Source organism: Bubalus bubalis, chromosome 11, assembly GCF_019923935.1.
Source record: "Bubalus bubalis isolate 160015118507 breed Murrah chromosome 11, NDDB_SH_1, whole genome shotgun sequence".
Lineage (NCBI taxonomy): Eukaryota > Metazoa > Chordata > Mammalia > Artiodactyla > Bovidae > Bubalus > Bubalus bubalis.
This window is the reverse complement of record NC_059167.1, coordinates 17,941,106-17,955,252: the sequence shown is the minus strand read 5'-3', so window position 1 is coordinate 17,955,252 and position 14,147 is coordinate 17,941,106. Positions and strand designations below refer to the sequence as shown.

The window sequence follows — 14,147 nt, the reverse complement described above, 5'->3', positions numbered from 1 at the left end:
TATACTTCCGGTTTTAAGATCTTAGCTCTAGAGGCCGGTGATTGGCCTGCTGGTCTCCGGAAGTGCTGCCTAAGGCGGGCCTGTTCAGTTCAGTTCAGCTCAGTCGCTCAGATACGGCTCAGGTCAGCGCCATGGCTGCCCAGTTGGCTAGAGTCCGGTGGGGCGCTGTCTTTGCCGCTGCCCAGAAGGGCCCGCGGGTCTCCTGCCGGAGGTGGGCTGGCGCCTCGGCGGACAACGTGTACGATGTGGTGGTGTCGGGGGGAGGCCTGGTAGGCGCCGCTATGGCTTGTGCCTTAGGTAAGCCCATCTCCAGGCCGGTATTTGCGGGGAGCGAGGCCGTGAAGGAACGATGAGTGTGGGAGCCCTGGCACTGTTTGCCCAAAGCCTGAGTGTTGCACACCTTGTGGTCCATTCCTTGCCCAGAGGAAGCGCAGGACCCCGGGGGCAAACGTTTGTTCCTTCAGAATTCCGAAGGGTCAAAAGTGGGAGGGACCGTAAGAGTCCTTCCAACACGTGGAGACACAGACCCGCCCAGGGTTATTTCGGTCTGGACACCGAAGTCGTCGAGCAGTTGTCTACTGAGCTAGGTTAGGCGGTTTTCTTGATGTTTTTTAGACCGCTTCATTGAGATATAGTTTGCATACCATAAACTTCACCCACTTAAAAGCATATAATGTAATGATTTTTAGTTTATTCCTAGAGCTGTGCAGCCATCGCCACAATGAATCTTACAACATTTTTATCACCCCCCCCCCAAAGAAACGCGAACCCGTTAGTAGTCACTGCCCATGCAGCCCGCCCTCTCCCCCATCTCCTCCACCCTAGTACCCTAGGCAACCACTCATGTACTTTTTCATCTCTATAGATTGGCTTTTTCAGGACTTTTTCATATACGTGGAATCTGCTTAATGTTTTCAGGAATCATCCAGGTTGCAGCATATGCCAGTGTGTGCGTGCTCAGTCGCAGCCTAGTCTTTGCGACCCCATGAACTGTCGCCTGCTAGGCTCCTTTATCCATGGGATTTTCCTGGCAAGAATACTGGAATGGGTCGCCGTGCCCTCCTCCAGCGGATCTTCCCAACCCAGGGATCTATCGAACTCGAGTCGCCTGCATTGCAGGCGGATTCTTTGCCGCTGAGCCACGGGGGGAAGACCAGCGTGTGCCAGTAATTTGTTTCTTTTTATTGCCAAATAGTAAATAATAGTATTTTAATAAACAAAATAGCGTATTTTGTTTATTCATTCACCAAGTGATAGACATTTGAGTCGTTTTCACTTTGGAGCTATAACAAATAATGCTGCTAATCACTTCTTGTACATACTTTTGTTTGTGTAAACATAATCTTAGAAGTGGATTTTCTGGGTCATTTGGTAAACTCTGCTTAACGTTTTGAAGAACTACCAGTGTTCTAGAGCGGCTGCACCATTTTACATTCCCACCAGCAATAAACGAGAGGTCTCATTTCTCCACATCCTGGACAGCACTGTATTGTCTTTTTGTCACTAGTTATAATAGTGAGTGTGAGGTACCGTCTCCTGGTTTTGATCTGTATTTCCCTAATGAATAATGGTGACTATTCTTTCATGTGTTTATTGGTTATTTGTGTATCTTCTTTGGAGAAATGTCTGTTCAGAACCTTTGCCCATTTCTAAATTGGACTATTTGTCTTTTTATTATTGAGTTGTGTTTTTTATATTGGATTAGCCAAAAAGTTCGTTTAGGGTTTCCATAACATCTTATGGAAAAACCTGAATGATTCTTTTGGCCAAGCCAGTATATTCTGGGCACAAGCCCCTTATCAGATAAATGATTTGCAGATGCGTTCTCCCAATTTGGGAATTGTTTTCTCACTTTCTTGATGGTGTCCTTGGAAGCACAGAAGTTTTTAATTTTGATGAAGTCCAGCTTATCAGTCTCTTACCACTTTTACTTTTGGTATCATGTCTATGCAATCATTATCAAACCTCAAATCAGGAAGATTCGCTCCTGTGTTTTCTTCCAAGAGTTTTATAGTTTTAGTTGTTACATTTCAGCCTGTGATCTACTTTGAGTCCAACTTTTGCTTTTCCACGTATAATTTAGACTGCTCTTACCTTGTGAAGTAGATGTTTTCATCTTTTATATGAAGAAACTTGCTTAGCAAGGTTAGGTAATGACCAGAGTCTCACACCAGGCAGAGACAGAATTGAACCTAGGCCAACAAATTCTTTTGCTTTTAACAATTGTACAGTGACTTTCAGAAATTGGATTTGAGTTTTCTGGCTTCCATGGTGGCTCAGACGGTAAAGAAACTGCCTGCAATATAGGAGACCCGGGCTTGACTCCTAAGTTGGGAAGATGCCCTGGAGAAGGAAATGGCAATCCACTTCAGTATTCTTGCCTGGAGAATCCCATTGACAGAGAAGCCTGACCGGCTACAGTCCGTGGGGTCGTAAGAGTCAGACACGACTTAGTGGCTAAACCACCACCACCAGTATTCTTGCCTAGAGAATTAATGGACAGAGGAGCCTGACAGGCTCTAGTCGATGGGATCACGAAGAATCAGACACAACTAAACAACTAACACTTTCATTTTGCAATAATGAGAAAGTCTTTGTTGATTTCAGTGTGGGGTGATAGTCACATTTTCCCTAGCAAGTGGGGAAGTTTCCTCTTCTAGGCGACTGGTGGCAAACAGTGCTTTATAGAAGCTAATGGGCTTGAGTCTCAAAAACATTTTGTAAAATACAGTTATCGGCACTTGCTATAAGCATCTTTTAAAAATATCTTGCATATGCTTTTTTTTCTCTGTGCCAAACAGCTTGTGGAATCTTAGACCCCAACCAAAGGTTGAAACCTGGGCCTGGCAGTGAGAGCTCCAAGTCCTAACTATTGGACTGCCAGGGAATTCCCTATATTCCCACAGTTTGAGAACAAGAAACAGAAGAGCTTAATTGTCTTGTAGTGACTTTACCTCTTAACTTTTTATACAATTTTGTATGATATGTACTTGAAAAGTTTTTTAGTCTTACTGAGTTTTTGCTAATTTCATTAATATTTGGTGTTGTGCTATTTTCTTTGTTTAGTTTTTTCCCTTCCTGTTTTGTTCTCTTTCTCACCCCATTTGCCCACATCCCAAGGATGGAAAGTTTTTATAAGCGTAGAGAATTCTGTATTGTAATTGTTCATTTTTCTGTTTTTTTTTTTTTTTTCATAGAAGTATAAATTCCTTAATTCAAGGCTGACTTTAAGCAGATACCTGCAAAACAATTCTCTGTGTAAGTTTACAAAAGAGAGCTCATAGGCTGAGTACACCAGGTTATGAGTCACTGCCTCTAAGTAAGTCAAACCTACCAAGCGTAGGTTTTCCCTAAAAAATTCACACACCAGCTAATTTCCTGTTTTAAAAGCTCAGAGAAAGTACTGAATGTTAAAACATGAAAATTGAAGCCCGGTAGGAGATTTGTAAGTCTTTGGTACAATTTATTCAGTGAGCAAGCCTCTACTTTTTTCATATAAAATATAAACAGAGTAAGGAGACTCTGTCCTTGGGCAGGTCTTGCTGAGTCAAGTAAACAAGCTGCTTGAGATTTTGTGCTTGCTAGTGTCTCCTCTTGGAGAAGGCAATGGCACCCCACTCCAGTACTTTTGCCTAGAAAATCCCATGGACGGAGGAGCCTGGTAGGCTGCAGTCTATGGGGTTGCTAGAGTTGGACATGACTGAACGACTTCACTTTCACTTTTCACTTTGATGCATTGGAGAAGGAAATGGCAACCCACTCCAGTGTTCTTGCCTGGAGAACCCCAAGGATGGGAAGCCTGGTGGCTGCCGTTTATGGGTTCGCACAGAGTTGGACACAACTAAAGCGACTTAGCAGCAGCAGCAGCGTCTCCCCTTGATCATCATGGCCTGTATCCCCAAAAGTATTCTTGTTAATAGTTTATATGGTGATCAACTTTTACATTTTGACATCCATTTAATCTTGGATAGCTGCTTTAAAAATGATAATTGTCCATGGCCTCTTCACATTTCCCTATACACCAGTTTATGTTTTCCTTGATTCTTCTTTAAACTCACATTAGTTTATGTTTTAGGCTTGAAACGTCTATTTCCCTCTCAGCATTGTTACTTGTAAATGATATTCTCCAGTAATTTTTTTCCAAGAGAGTTTCCTAAAACAATGATATTAAATAGCTAAAAATAAAATACTGAAAAATAAAGTATTGATCCTGACTATTTTATGTGCTTGGAGATCTATTTTTTTTTTTTTGACCAAAGAAAATTTGTAAAGTACATAGTGTTATGTATGTATTTGTAGGTGATGAAAGCTAGAAACTGTGAGAGCTGGGATTAAAATCCAGAGTTTCTAATTTTCATTTCCAGTCCAATGATTGTTTTAAATAAGAAGGAAACTTCCTTTAAAGGAAGTTAAATGATGAAGTGACAGGTCTCCATATGAGATTGCATGTATTTAAATCCTGGGTCTTATCTCTAATTCTATCTGGGTAGAATTGTATAAATTACTCACAATTTCTGTACATTGATTTTTCTCATCTCTTAAATTAGGACAGAATAGCTTTTTATTCTTCATAAAATTATGGTATGGATTATATCAGAAGAATACTATAGTAAACCATATATAATTGCACCAGGCATATGCTATGCTATGCTAAGTCATTTCAGTCGTGTCCGACTCTGTGTGACCCCATAGATGGCAGCCCACCAGGCTCCCCCGTCCCTGGGATTCTCCAGGCAAGAACACTGGAGTGGGTTGCCATTTCCTTCTCCAATGCATGAAAGTGAAAAGAGAAAGTGAAGTTGCTCAGTCGTGTCCGACTCTTAGCGACCCCATGGACTGCAGCCTACCAGGCTCCTCCGTCCATGGGATTTTCCAGGCAAGAGTACTGGAGTGGGTGCCATTGCCTTCTCCTGCGTCAGGCATATAGGAGTTAGTAAACATTAGCAGTGATGATAATAATAATAGTGATTCTATGGAACTTTGCTTTTAGATATCCGGGGAAAAGTAAACTATTAATATAATAATCTTGTTATTCATAAAATTGACAAATTATTATGGCACTAGGTTGTCATTTGATAAAACTAACTTGGATTCTTTATAGAGTGAAATGATTTCAAGGTTAAAATTTAGATATTCACCTAAATTCATAATTTCATTTAATTCAATCAACAGCTAAGTTATATATGTTTATGCTTTAACATAAACATTATAGAGGCTATAATGATATTATAGCCTAAAATACGTATTTTCCTTATTTTTTTCTACGTCTATTCCCCTGGACGAATATGGGATGGAAATCTGACTCTTCCTAAATGTTTCCTGGTCTGTCATTGAACAAAAATGTCTGTTAAGACATTGAGTATCTCTTTGTGGGTTGAGGAGATAACAGCATATACTACGGGGGACAATATTGCAATAAGAAAAGAATTCCTAGCCCCCAAGGAGTTTAGAATCCAGCAAAAGGGAACGATCTGTAAATAACGAACAGAAGGAAAATTGAGATGAAAGCTACCCTGGAGGAACAAGGAACTGACCTCTCCTGGGGGCGGAGGTGTGCGGGCACGGTATGAAGAACACTGCTGTGGAGGCGAGGCTTCAAGGAGAAGGCTCCACAGGGAGCAGGTGGCGGGGGCTTTCGGTGCGGGAGCGGCTAGTGTTAGATCAAGGCCAGAGAAGTGAAGGACCAGAAACCACCCGCTCTGCTGAGCCTGGCCATGGCCGGGGCTCCCATCCTTCAGACAGAACCGCTGCAGCACGGCAGGGGGCGCCATGCCGAGCTGGTGGGTTCAGCGCTGCTCACTTCCTTTTCCACTGGAGCTGCCCTTGATTTTCACCCTTTCTTTGTTGTCTGTTACAATAGCGCCTTTTTTTTTTTTTTTTTTTTTTTTTGTCATTTACATTCCAAAATAAAAAGAGGGATCAAGGTTTGTGGGGTTTCCCTGACCATTACTAAGTAAAACCTGCAGAGTTCTCTCTGGTAATTCCATCACAGGTGTTTTCTCCTTTCTTGGAAGTGCAGCTCACTGCTTACCTTTTTCCCTGCACCTTTTTCTGAGGCACTGTGGAGGGTCTTGTGTCTGTGCTAGTCACCCAGTACCAAAGTCTCCAAGTCCTCTTTTTACTTCACTATACAGATGTTTTAGGACCGGAGTTTTCGGCACCACTGGTGTATTTTTTTGGCTCTCTTTTCTTTTATAAGCTCTTTTATCTTTGACTTAATCCTGCTGCTGCTGCTAAGTTGCTTCAGTTGTGTCCGACCCTGTGTGGCCCCACAGACGGCAGCCCACCAGGCTGCGCCGTCCCTGGGATTCTCCTGAGGCCACAGTGAATTTTGTTTGTTAGCTTTATTTTTCTGTTGAACAGGGTTTGTAATTTTTAGTGACTTCATACTTTTAAGGTTGTAACTATCTGGTATTCAAACACTGCCACCTTCCTTCCTTTTTCTTTTCTAGGGCATTCTATTCCCTTGTTACGGGTTATGCCATTATTTGCTTCTTTGCAGGGGTTGGTCTGGAGAGTTCTTATTGCCACGAGCAGGGTGGTTTACATGACTGAAAAGGTGCTGTATGTTACTGCTTAGGACTCCGTATGGTGTTCCCTTTTTATGTGTCCTGTAAGAAATTTGTATCCTAAGCAGTAAGGAATTACTTAATATGATACTTCTCTTGGAAATGAGAGAATAGATTTTTCTAAAATGATATAGCATTTTGTTTCTTCCTTTTTTTTAGGACATGATATTCACTTTTGTGACAAGAAAATACTGTTGTTAGAAGCAGGTCCAAAGAAAGTACTGGAGAAATTGCCAGAAACTTACAGCAACAGAGTCAGCTCCATCTCCCCTGGCTCTGCAACCCTTCTCAGTAGTGAGTAAAAGATCCTCTGCCACTGTGCCAGCCTCCTGTCTTGACTTTCCAGGATGTCCTGTAGGGCAGAGTCAGCGGGGCACCTGGCAAGGAGGGAGCTCACCGAGATGCCTGGGAGAGGAGGGTAGGGGTGGTAAGTCTAGTAGGTAGCTGAAGATCCCAAGAATTGTTCATGTGTCCACTTCCGGTCTAAGAAGACTTCCAGCAGACATGGGGGTCCATGTGGACATCATTTGTGATGTTGGGTCATTATAAATTGGTGGAATTGAAACTATATGAACTAATTGTGATCCTTCACTTGGTGCCAACGTCCTCTTTATTCCCAGAGTCAGCTGTCTGTGGGGCTGGGGAGCCTGAATGCTAAATGCTTTTAGGGTGTAGATGGGTGTGTGCACGGTTAGCACATCGTCTTCAGGTCTCTGCCAGATGTTGCTTCCTCAAGCCAGCCTGTGTGGAACCATCCCATCTAAAATGAGACTCTTGCATCATTCCCTAGCCCCTTATACCGCTTTATTTTTCTTTATGACACTTAGTAACTGATACTATGATTTTTTGGGGGGGTTGTCTATCTTTCCAGCTAGAATGTCAGCTGCTGAAGGGCTGAGATTTGTCTGGTTTCCCACTTTGTGCTCAGTACCTAGAAGTGTATCTGGCACATAGTAAGTGCTCAATAAATATCTCAATGAATGAATTGCTTTGGTTCTCTAGATTTAAACAAAGAATCATCTTTATCCAGGGAGTTTGTAACCTCAGTGGGCTTCCCTGGTGCCTCGGACAGTAAAGAATCTGCCTGCAGTGAGGGAGACCTGGGTTCAGTCCTTGGGAAGATTCCCCTGAAGAAGGGGATGGCAGTCCACTTCAGTATTCTTGCCTGGAGAATTCCATGGACAGAGGAGCCTGATGGGCTAAAGTCCATGAGGTCACAAAGAGTCAGACAGGACTGAGTGACTAATACTTTGTAACCTCAGTAGGTTGATTTTTGTAACACTTTTTTTGTAACTCAGTAGGATTTTGTAACTCAGTAGGATGACTTTGTAACCTTAGTAGGATGGTGAAGAGAAAGTACACTATGGATTTTAATTTCCTTTATTATTTCTCTCTCTTAATGTGGTTTGACCTTTGATCATGAAAGTTGGGTGTTTTTTCATGCTGTGTAATCAGAGCTGGGAAACAGTAGCTTAGCTCCTAGCACCAAACAGGGTAGAAGTGGTGAGTATTTCTCTATTATTGAACACTGAGAACAGTCTCTCACTCAACAGGAAGAAGGGACAAAGGAGACCCAGGGTGGCTGTAGGTCCCATGAAGTTGCTCTGGTCTGTACGTAGCTCTTTTCTCTCGTAGGTTTTGGTGCCTGGGACCACATCTGCAACATGCGATACAGAGCCTTTCGGCGAATGCAGGTGCCTCCTTTTTCATTTTTGGCAAGATCTTTCGGTCTGTCTTGAGTTAAAATAATGGAGTACACATTCTCCAGGTTTTCTGTAAATGTGGGAAGAATTCAGGCAGAGTTTACACTCCATCTCAGGAAGTAGGAGGGAAGCATTCACAAGAGAATTTTCTTCTTACTGTACATCTCCTTGGGGTTGTTCTGCTTCAGTCCCTTGGGAAAGCAGTGCTCAGTTTCTGATTAGAGTAATGCCTCTTTTTCTGGCTTGTAATCCATGCTCTCCCTTTGTGTTTCCAGGTGTGGGATGCCTGCTCAGAGGCCCTGATAATGTTCGATAAGGATAATTTAGATGACATGGGCTATATAGTGGAGAACGATGTCATCATGCATGCTCTCACTAAGCAGCTGGAGGCTGTGTCAGGTGAGGCCCCTGACTCTCATCTTCCAGTCACTCTTTGGAAGGGGAACTGGCTTAGAATTATTCTTGGACTTACTGGAAGGATCCCTCCTACAGATACTGATGTTCACCATAAAGAAGCCCTCTGAGGGTTATTTCAGGGTGGTTCTTCCTCTCTCTTTTTAAAACAGCTTTACTCAGGTATGGCTTACATACCAGTAAGTGTACACCCATTCTAAGTGTACAATTCAGTGACTTTCTGTTTTTCAGAATTTGCCTTTTCTGGACATTTCATTTAAGAAGACTTATACAATGTGTATTTTTTGTGTCTGACTTCTCTCCCTGAATATATTTTTGGATTTATTCATGTTGTAGCATGATTCAATGCTCCAGTCTCATGCGCATGTATTACACTTCGTTTATCCATCATCAGCTGATGGACATTGGGTTGTTTCCACTTTTTAGTGGTTGTGAATACAGCTAGGGACATTTGTGTGCAAGTTTTTGCGTGTATATATGGTTTATTTCTTCTGGGTGGATACTTAGGACTAGAATTGCTGGGTCATGTAATAATTCTATGTTTAACATTTTCATAAATTGCCAAACTTGAAAGAGGCTGCACCATGTCACTTTACTGCCAACAAACTTAAGAATTCCAATTTCTCCGCCCCTTGCCAAAACTTATTCCCCTTAATCTTTCTTTCTTTTTTTTTTTTTTAAATAGCCATCCTAGTAACTGTGAGGTGGTCTCTCATAGTTTTGATTGTATTTACCTGATGACTAATAATGTTGAGTGTCTTTTCAGATACTTGTTGGCTATTTGTGTATTTTTTTTGGAGAAGTGTCTATGCAAAATCTTTTGCCCATTTAGAACTAGATTGTCTTTATTTTTTTAGTTATAAGGGTTCTTTGTGTAGTCTGGGTATAAATTCCATATATATATATATATATGTTTTTTAGATATTTCAGAGTTCTGGAGAGAGAAAAATTGGAAGTGACTTAAATTTAAATGCTTTTTGATATGAGATGATGGTTCATCTGTGGAATGAACTTCCATGTAGTTTTAAAAGATAACTTAGATCTAATAGTCACTTAGAAACATGTCCCACAATTTACGGGTGGAAAAAAGTCTGTGTTGTATGATCCCACTTGTATGCGTGTGTATGAGGGGGAATGGTGTGTGTGTTTGTACAAACAGGAAATTACCTGGAAAGCAACAGAGCAAAGCTTTAACTGTAGCTATATCTGAGTGGTATGATTAAAGGTGATTCTCCCCCACCCCCCCTCTTAAACCTTTATTTGCAGTTCAGACTTTTACACCAAGTAAAAGTAATAAACATAATTTTTATGATCAGAAAAGTAAAATGTCTTCTGGGGGAAGGAAAACCTTATGAAATCTAGAACCTGTTTGAGCCTGTGGTATTCCCCACCCTGTTTGCTCTGAAAGCACATGTGGGTTCATTTGGACATAGAGTGAAAAAGAAACTAGAGGAGCAGGAGTGTGCGGAGAAAGGAGCGCCTGGCAAGAGATAAGTCAGTGAGAGATCTCCCCTCACACACACACTGATTCAGCCCTGTGGCCTCTGTCTTTTATTAGCTCTTAGACCATAACATTGATGACATGGGTTTTTTTTTAAGGTCTTTACCTTTCTTATTTAGGAGTCAATGATAAGATAAAGATAAGCTGTCTTGCGACCTTGCTTTATTTAGTTACTGAGTTTTTTCCTCAGCCTGCGGGCCAACTGTCTAATGTTTTGTTTTCTCTCTTCTGACCTCCCTAGACCAAGTGACCGTTCTCTACAAGAGCAAAGCAGTCAGCTATACCTGGCCTTATCCGTTTTCCATGGCAGACTCCAGCCCTTGGGTTCATATTACCCTAGGTGATGGCAGAACCCTCCAGACCAAATTGTTGGTAGTTGAAGATTCTTATTTTGCCAGGGGTCTTGCATATCCGCATCTTATTAGAGTCTGTGGTCTCTTGTTTTAGATCTTAGCTATAGTTGAAGTTGATTTGAGGCAAAGCTTTTGGCTATAAGGACCTGGACCCACTCAGACCAGCTCCAGTTAGGATGGCCCTATTGTAAATGCTGTACAGGAGGCAATCTCTCAGACCATCATATGTCTATCATATGTCTTGAAATAAAGGATAGCTGGCCTTACAGGGACAGGAATCAGAGGGTCAGAAAATGAGCCCTTTCTCTATCTCTCAGGAATCCTGCAGTCACTCATCTTGCATCTCCCATTTGTTTTCTCTTCCTGCTCATCAGCTTCCCCTTTTACATGGCAGCCATTCTCAGCCTGACATCAGGACTGTTCAGCTCCAGTGTCTGCTTTACTGCTTTCTAGTTCAGTATGAAGAGACTTTGGCTGAGTTTAACCTATGGCTGGCCCTTCTTGGGTCAGATGTCCAGCTGTGGTCTGTTCATTGAAGCTGGGATCGCTTATGTAGGGCTTCTCCTCTAGGGGCTGGGAGTAAGATAGGTATGATAAGAGTTGGCTGCCCCAGATGGGCTTGCCAATAGTTGGAACTAGAGAAAACTTTTAGGAGGCAGGGACAACCTTCTGGAATAGTTTTGTTAATTAAGAGGTTGGCAGACTCAGCAGGCTCTTGTCTGCACGCAGATTGGTGCAGACGGTCACAACTCAGGAGTGCGGCAGGCTGCAGGAATCCGGAATGTTAGCTGGAACTATGACCAATCTGCTGTCGTGGCTACTCTGCATTTATCAGAGGTAAGATCCTGAGCCCACTGTCGGGAGCCTTGCTCATGCCTAACTGGTACCGGGCACTTCTGACAAGGACTCTTCTCCTGTGCGTTGTAGGCCACCGAAAACAATGTAGCTTGGCAGAGATTTCTCCCCTCTGGGCCCATTGCTCTGCTTCCGGTAAGAAGTCCTTCTGGCTTGTCTTCTTAAACATGTCAACTCTTCTCCTTTTAGAACCTCACTCCACTCAGCCTTGTGCTAGTTGCAAGGGACTATGCCCAGACTAGCTTAGTTACCCCTTCTTATCGTCTCTCGTGCCTGAGAGCTCTTAGGAACCGAAGTGTCAGCCCTTGGCATTGATGTTCTTTCGACACAGCTCTCAGACACTTTGAGTTCCTTGGTTTGGTCCACATCCCATGAACATGCAGCAGAGCTGGTCAGCATGGAGGAGGAGGAGTTTGTGGATGCCATTAACTCCGCCTTTGTGAGTATCACCTGCCGATGATGTGTTGCGGGGATAGATCCAGAAAGGTGGTTCTGAGTAAGAAGAAAAGAATAATCAACACACTGCCCCTTTGGACCTGTACCACTTGATCTGGATTACATGGGGGAGAGGCTTCAGGAAAATGTGAAACCACAGAAATTGGCTTGTGTGCACTTCTGAGGGTCGTGGGCTGCTGCTCTGCTGACCGAAACAGCTGCCTGTGTGGAAGTTACTTGGATAAGTAACTTTTTTTGAAGTGATAATACTTTGATAATTTTTAACAGAAGCCAGCAAGAGCAAAAGGAACTAAACGTACTAAAGGGGCTTCCAAGGTAATGATGACCCTTTCTGGGTCACTTAGAATATGTTCCTGGCATAAGGCCTTTGCAGTACATTCGTTCAGCAAGTTATGAGTGCTGCTACGTAGATGGCGCTGGAGGTAGACAAGTGAGATATAGCCCCTGCTTTCAGGAAGCTCAGAGTGAGGAAGGACACAGAAATGAGTTAGGATCCAGTGTAGAGTTTGCATAGGATGCTATACTATGGAGCTTGGAGCAGAACAACAGACACAGAGGACGGTTTGGAGGGAGGTTTACAAAGCGATGGTAGCTTCTGGACACTCCTAGGTGTTACCCTGGTGAACTAGAATTGAGGGGACATTCTAAGCAGAGGGGTGTGTGGAATCAAGAGCATGCTGTAGAGAGAGCTGCTTTGTGGCTGGCACGTGCATTTTGAGGGTTAGGAATGGTGAAAGATGAAGCTCAGGTAGGCAGGGGCGGCTCATGAGCAGTTTGACTTGATCCTACAGCTTGTGGGGAGTGATGGGGAATTGCATTTTGCATTCATTTGAGGGGCTTGTCACTTGTGGTACCACTACCCATGGCTGTGGTTATAAAATGGTTGCCTTGTTGAATGTTTTAATTCCCCAGTGGAATTGCTGATGAACTTTCACTTTATTTTGTGGTCGATACTACTCAGTGGAGTGATGTGAACCACACAGACTTCATCGACTCAGCTGGCTCCATGCTGCAGTCCGCAGTTGCCTTTCTGAAGCCCACTAGAGTCTCAGCTCGCCAGCTGCCCCCCAGTGTCGCCAGGGTGGACGCCAAAAGCCGAGTCCTGTTTCCTCTTGGGTTGGGACACGCTGCCGAGTACGTCCGGCCTCGGCTGGCCCTCATTGGGTAAGATGGTAACAGCAGAGCCGCTCCCTTTTCCCTCTGGCTGAAGGCCACACCTGAACTCTGCTTTATTCTTAGGGATGCAGCCCACAGGGTCCATCCACTTGCAGGACAAGGTGTTAACATGGGCTTTGGGGATATCTCCACTTTGCTCCATCACCTCAGTACTGCAGCCTTCAATGGCAAAGACTTAGGTAAGGATTCAGTGTACCTTGGAGAAGTATCCCAAGCTCATATAATATGGGAAGATCAGGAAAATGGCTCCTCAGGAGCCAGATATAGTGGGCATAAATGCATCTGGTTTGCTAGGAAAGAAAACAGCACTGCAGAATTAGGGAGGTAACCTTGCCTTTTCCCTCCAGGCTCCATGAGCCACCTCACAAGTTATGAAACAGACAGACAGCGTCACAACACCGCTCTTCTGGCTGCTACGGACCTACTGAAGAGGCTCTATTCCACCAGGGCCACCCCCGTCGTGCTGCTCAGGACCTGGGGCTTGCAGGCTACGAATGCAGTGTCTCCACTCAAAGTAAGAGAGCTCTCCCAGATCTCCAAGAATCTTGCTCACTGAGGAATGACTTGGCCAATGACTGTTTAATTTCTTTGAATTAATTTTCTTGGCTATTAAATATCATCTTTATCTGAATACCTTCCCCAGTGGTTATGAGCAGAAATGTCCCTGCTGGGCTTTTTGGTACTAGCCTACATGGAAGCAGTAACTTGATATAAAATAGTGAATAGAGATTCTTAAAGATGCTTAAACTCCTTTTGCTGCTGTCCAGCTTCTTTCCTGAGAAACCTCCATTAAAAGTTACTTTGGAGGGACTTGGAAGGAGAATCTGTCTGGAACTTTCACGAATTTTTGCTTCAATCACTTTAAATATTTTAAAGTATTATCTTCACCTGCCTTCATACCTTAAAATATCAAGAGTATCACTCACTTGATTTCATTTTATCTCTAGGAACAGATTATGGCCTTTGCAAGCAAATGAATACTCTTCTTCTGGAGATGATGTTGATGAAAAATGAATATCAAACATCTTTTTCCAAGACCATCACGTCGTTTCAAAATTAAATGAATTTACATTAGAATTCTTCTGTCTCTTTTTCTCCTCTGCTTAATGAACTTTTGAAG

General features: G+C 43.1%; 1 protein-coding gene across 2 annotated transcripts; it reads left to right on the top strand.

Annotated features, from left to right (window-relative positions):
• The first annotated feature begins 69 nt into the window (after nucleotides 1-69).
• Nucleotides 70-14,104, top strand: COQ6 (coenzyme Q6, monooxygenase). Of its 2 annotated transcripts, XM_006046588.4 has the most exons (12): nucleotides 73-297; nucleotides 6,729-6,863; nucleotides 8,205-8,263; nucleotides 8,548-8,671; nucleotides 10,429-10,559; nucleotides 11,270-11,377; nucleotides 11,468-11,530; nucleotides 11,727-11,834; nucleotides 12,813-13,015; nucleotides 13,091-13,206; nucleotides 13,375-13,541; nucleotides 13,975-14,104. In XM_006046588.4, exons 1-12 carry the CDS (start codon nucleotides 132-134, stop codon nucleotides 14,002-14,004), a joined length of 1,410 nt encoding a protein of 469 aa, XP_006046650.3. In that variant the 5' UTR covers nucleotides 73-131; the 3' UTR covers nucleotides 14,005-14,104. The 2 variants fall into 2 exon arrangements, with proteins under 2 accessions (XP_044780679.2, XP_006046650.3); XM_044924744.2 differs by lacking the exon at nucleotides 11,727-11,834 and having other exon boundaries at nucleotides 70-297.
• Nucleotides 14,105-14,147: the final 43 nt, after the last annotated feature.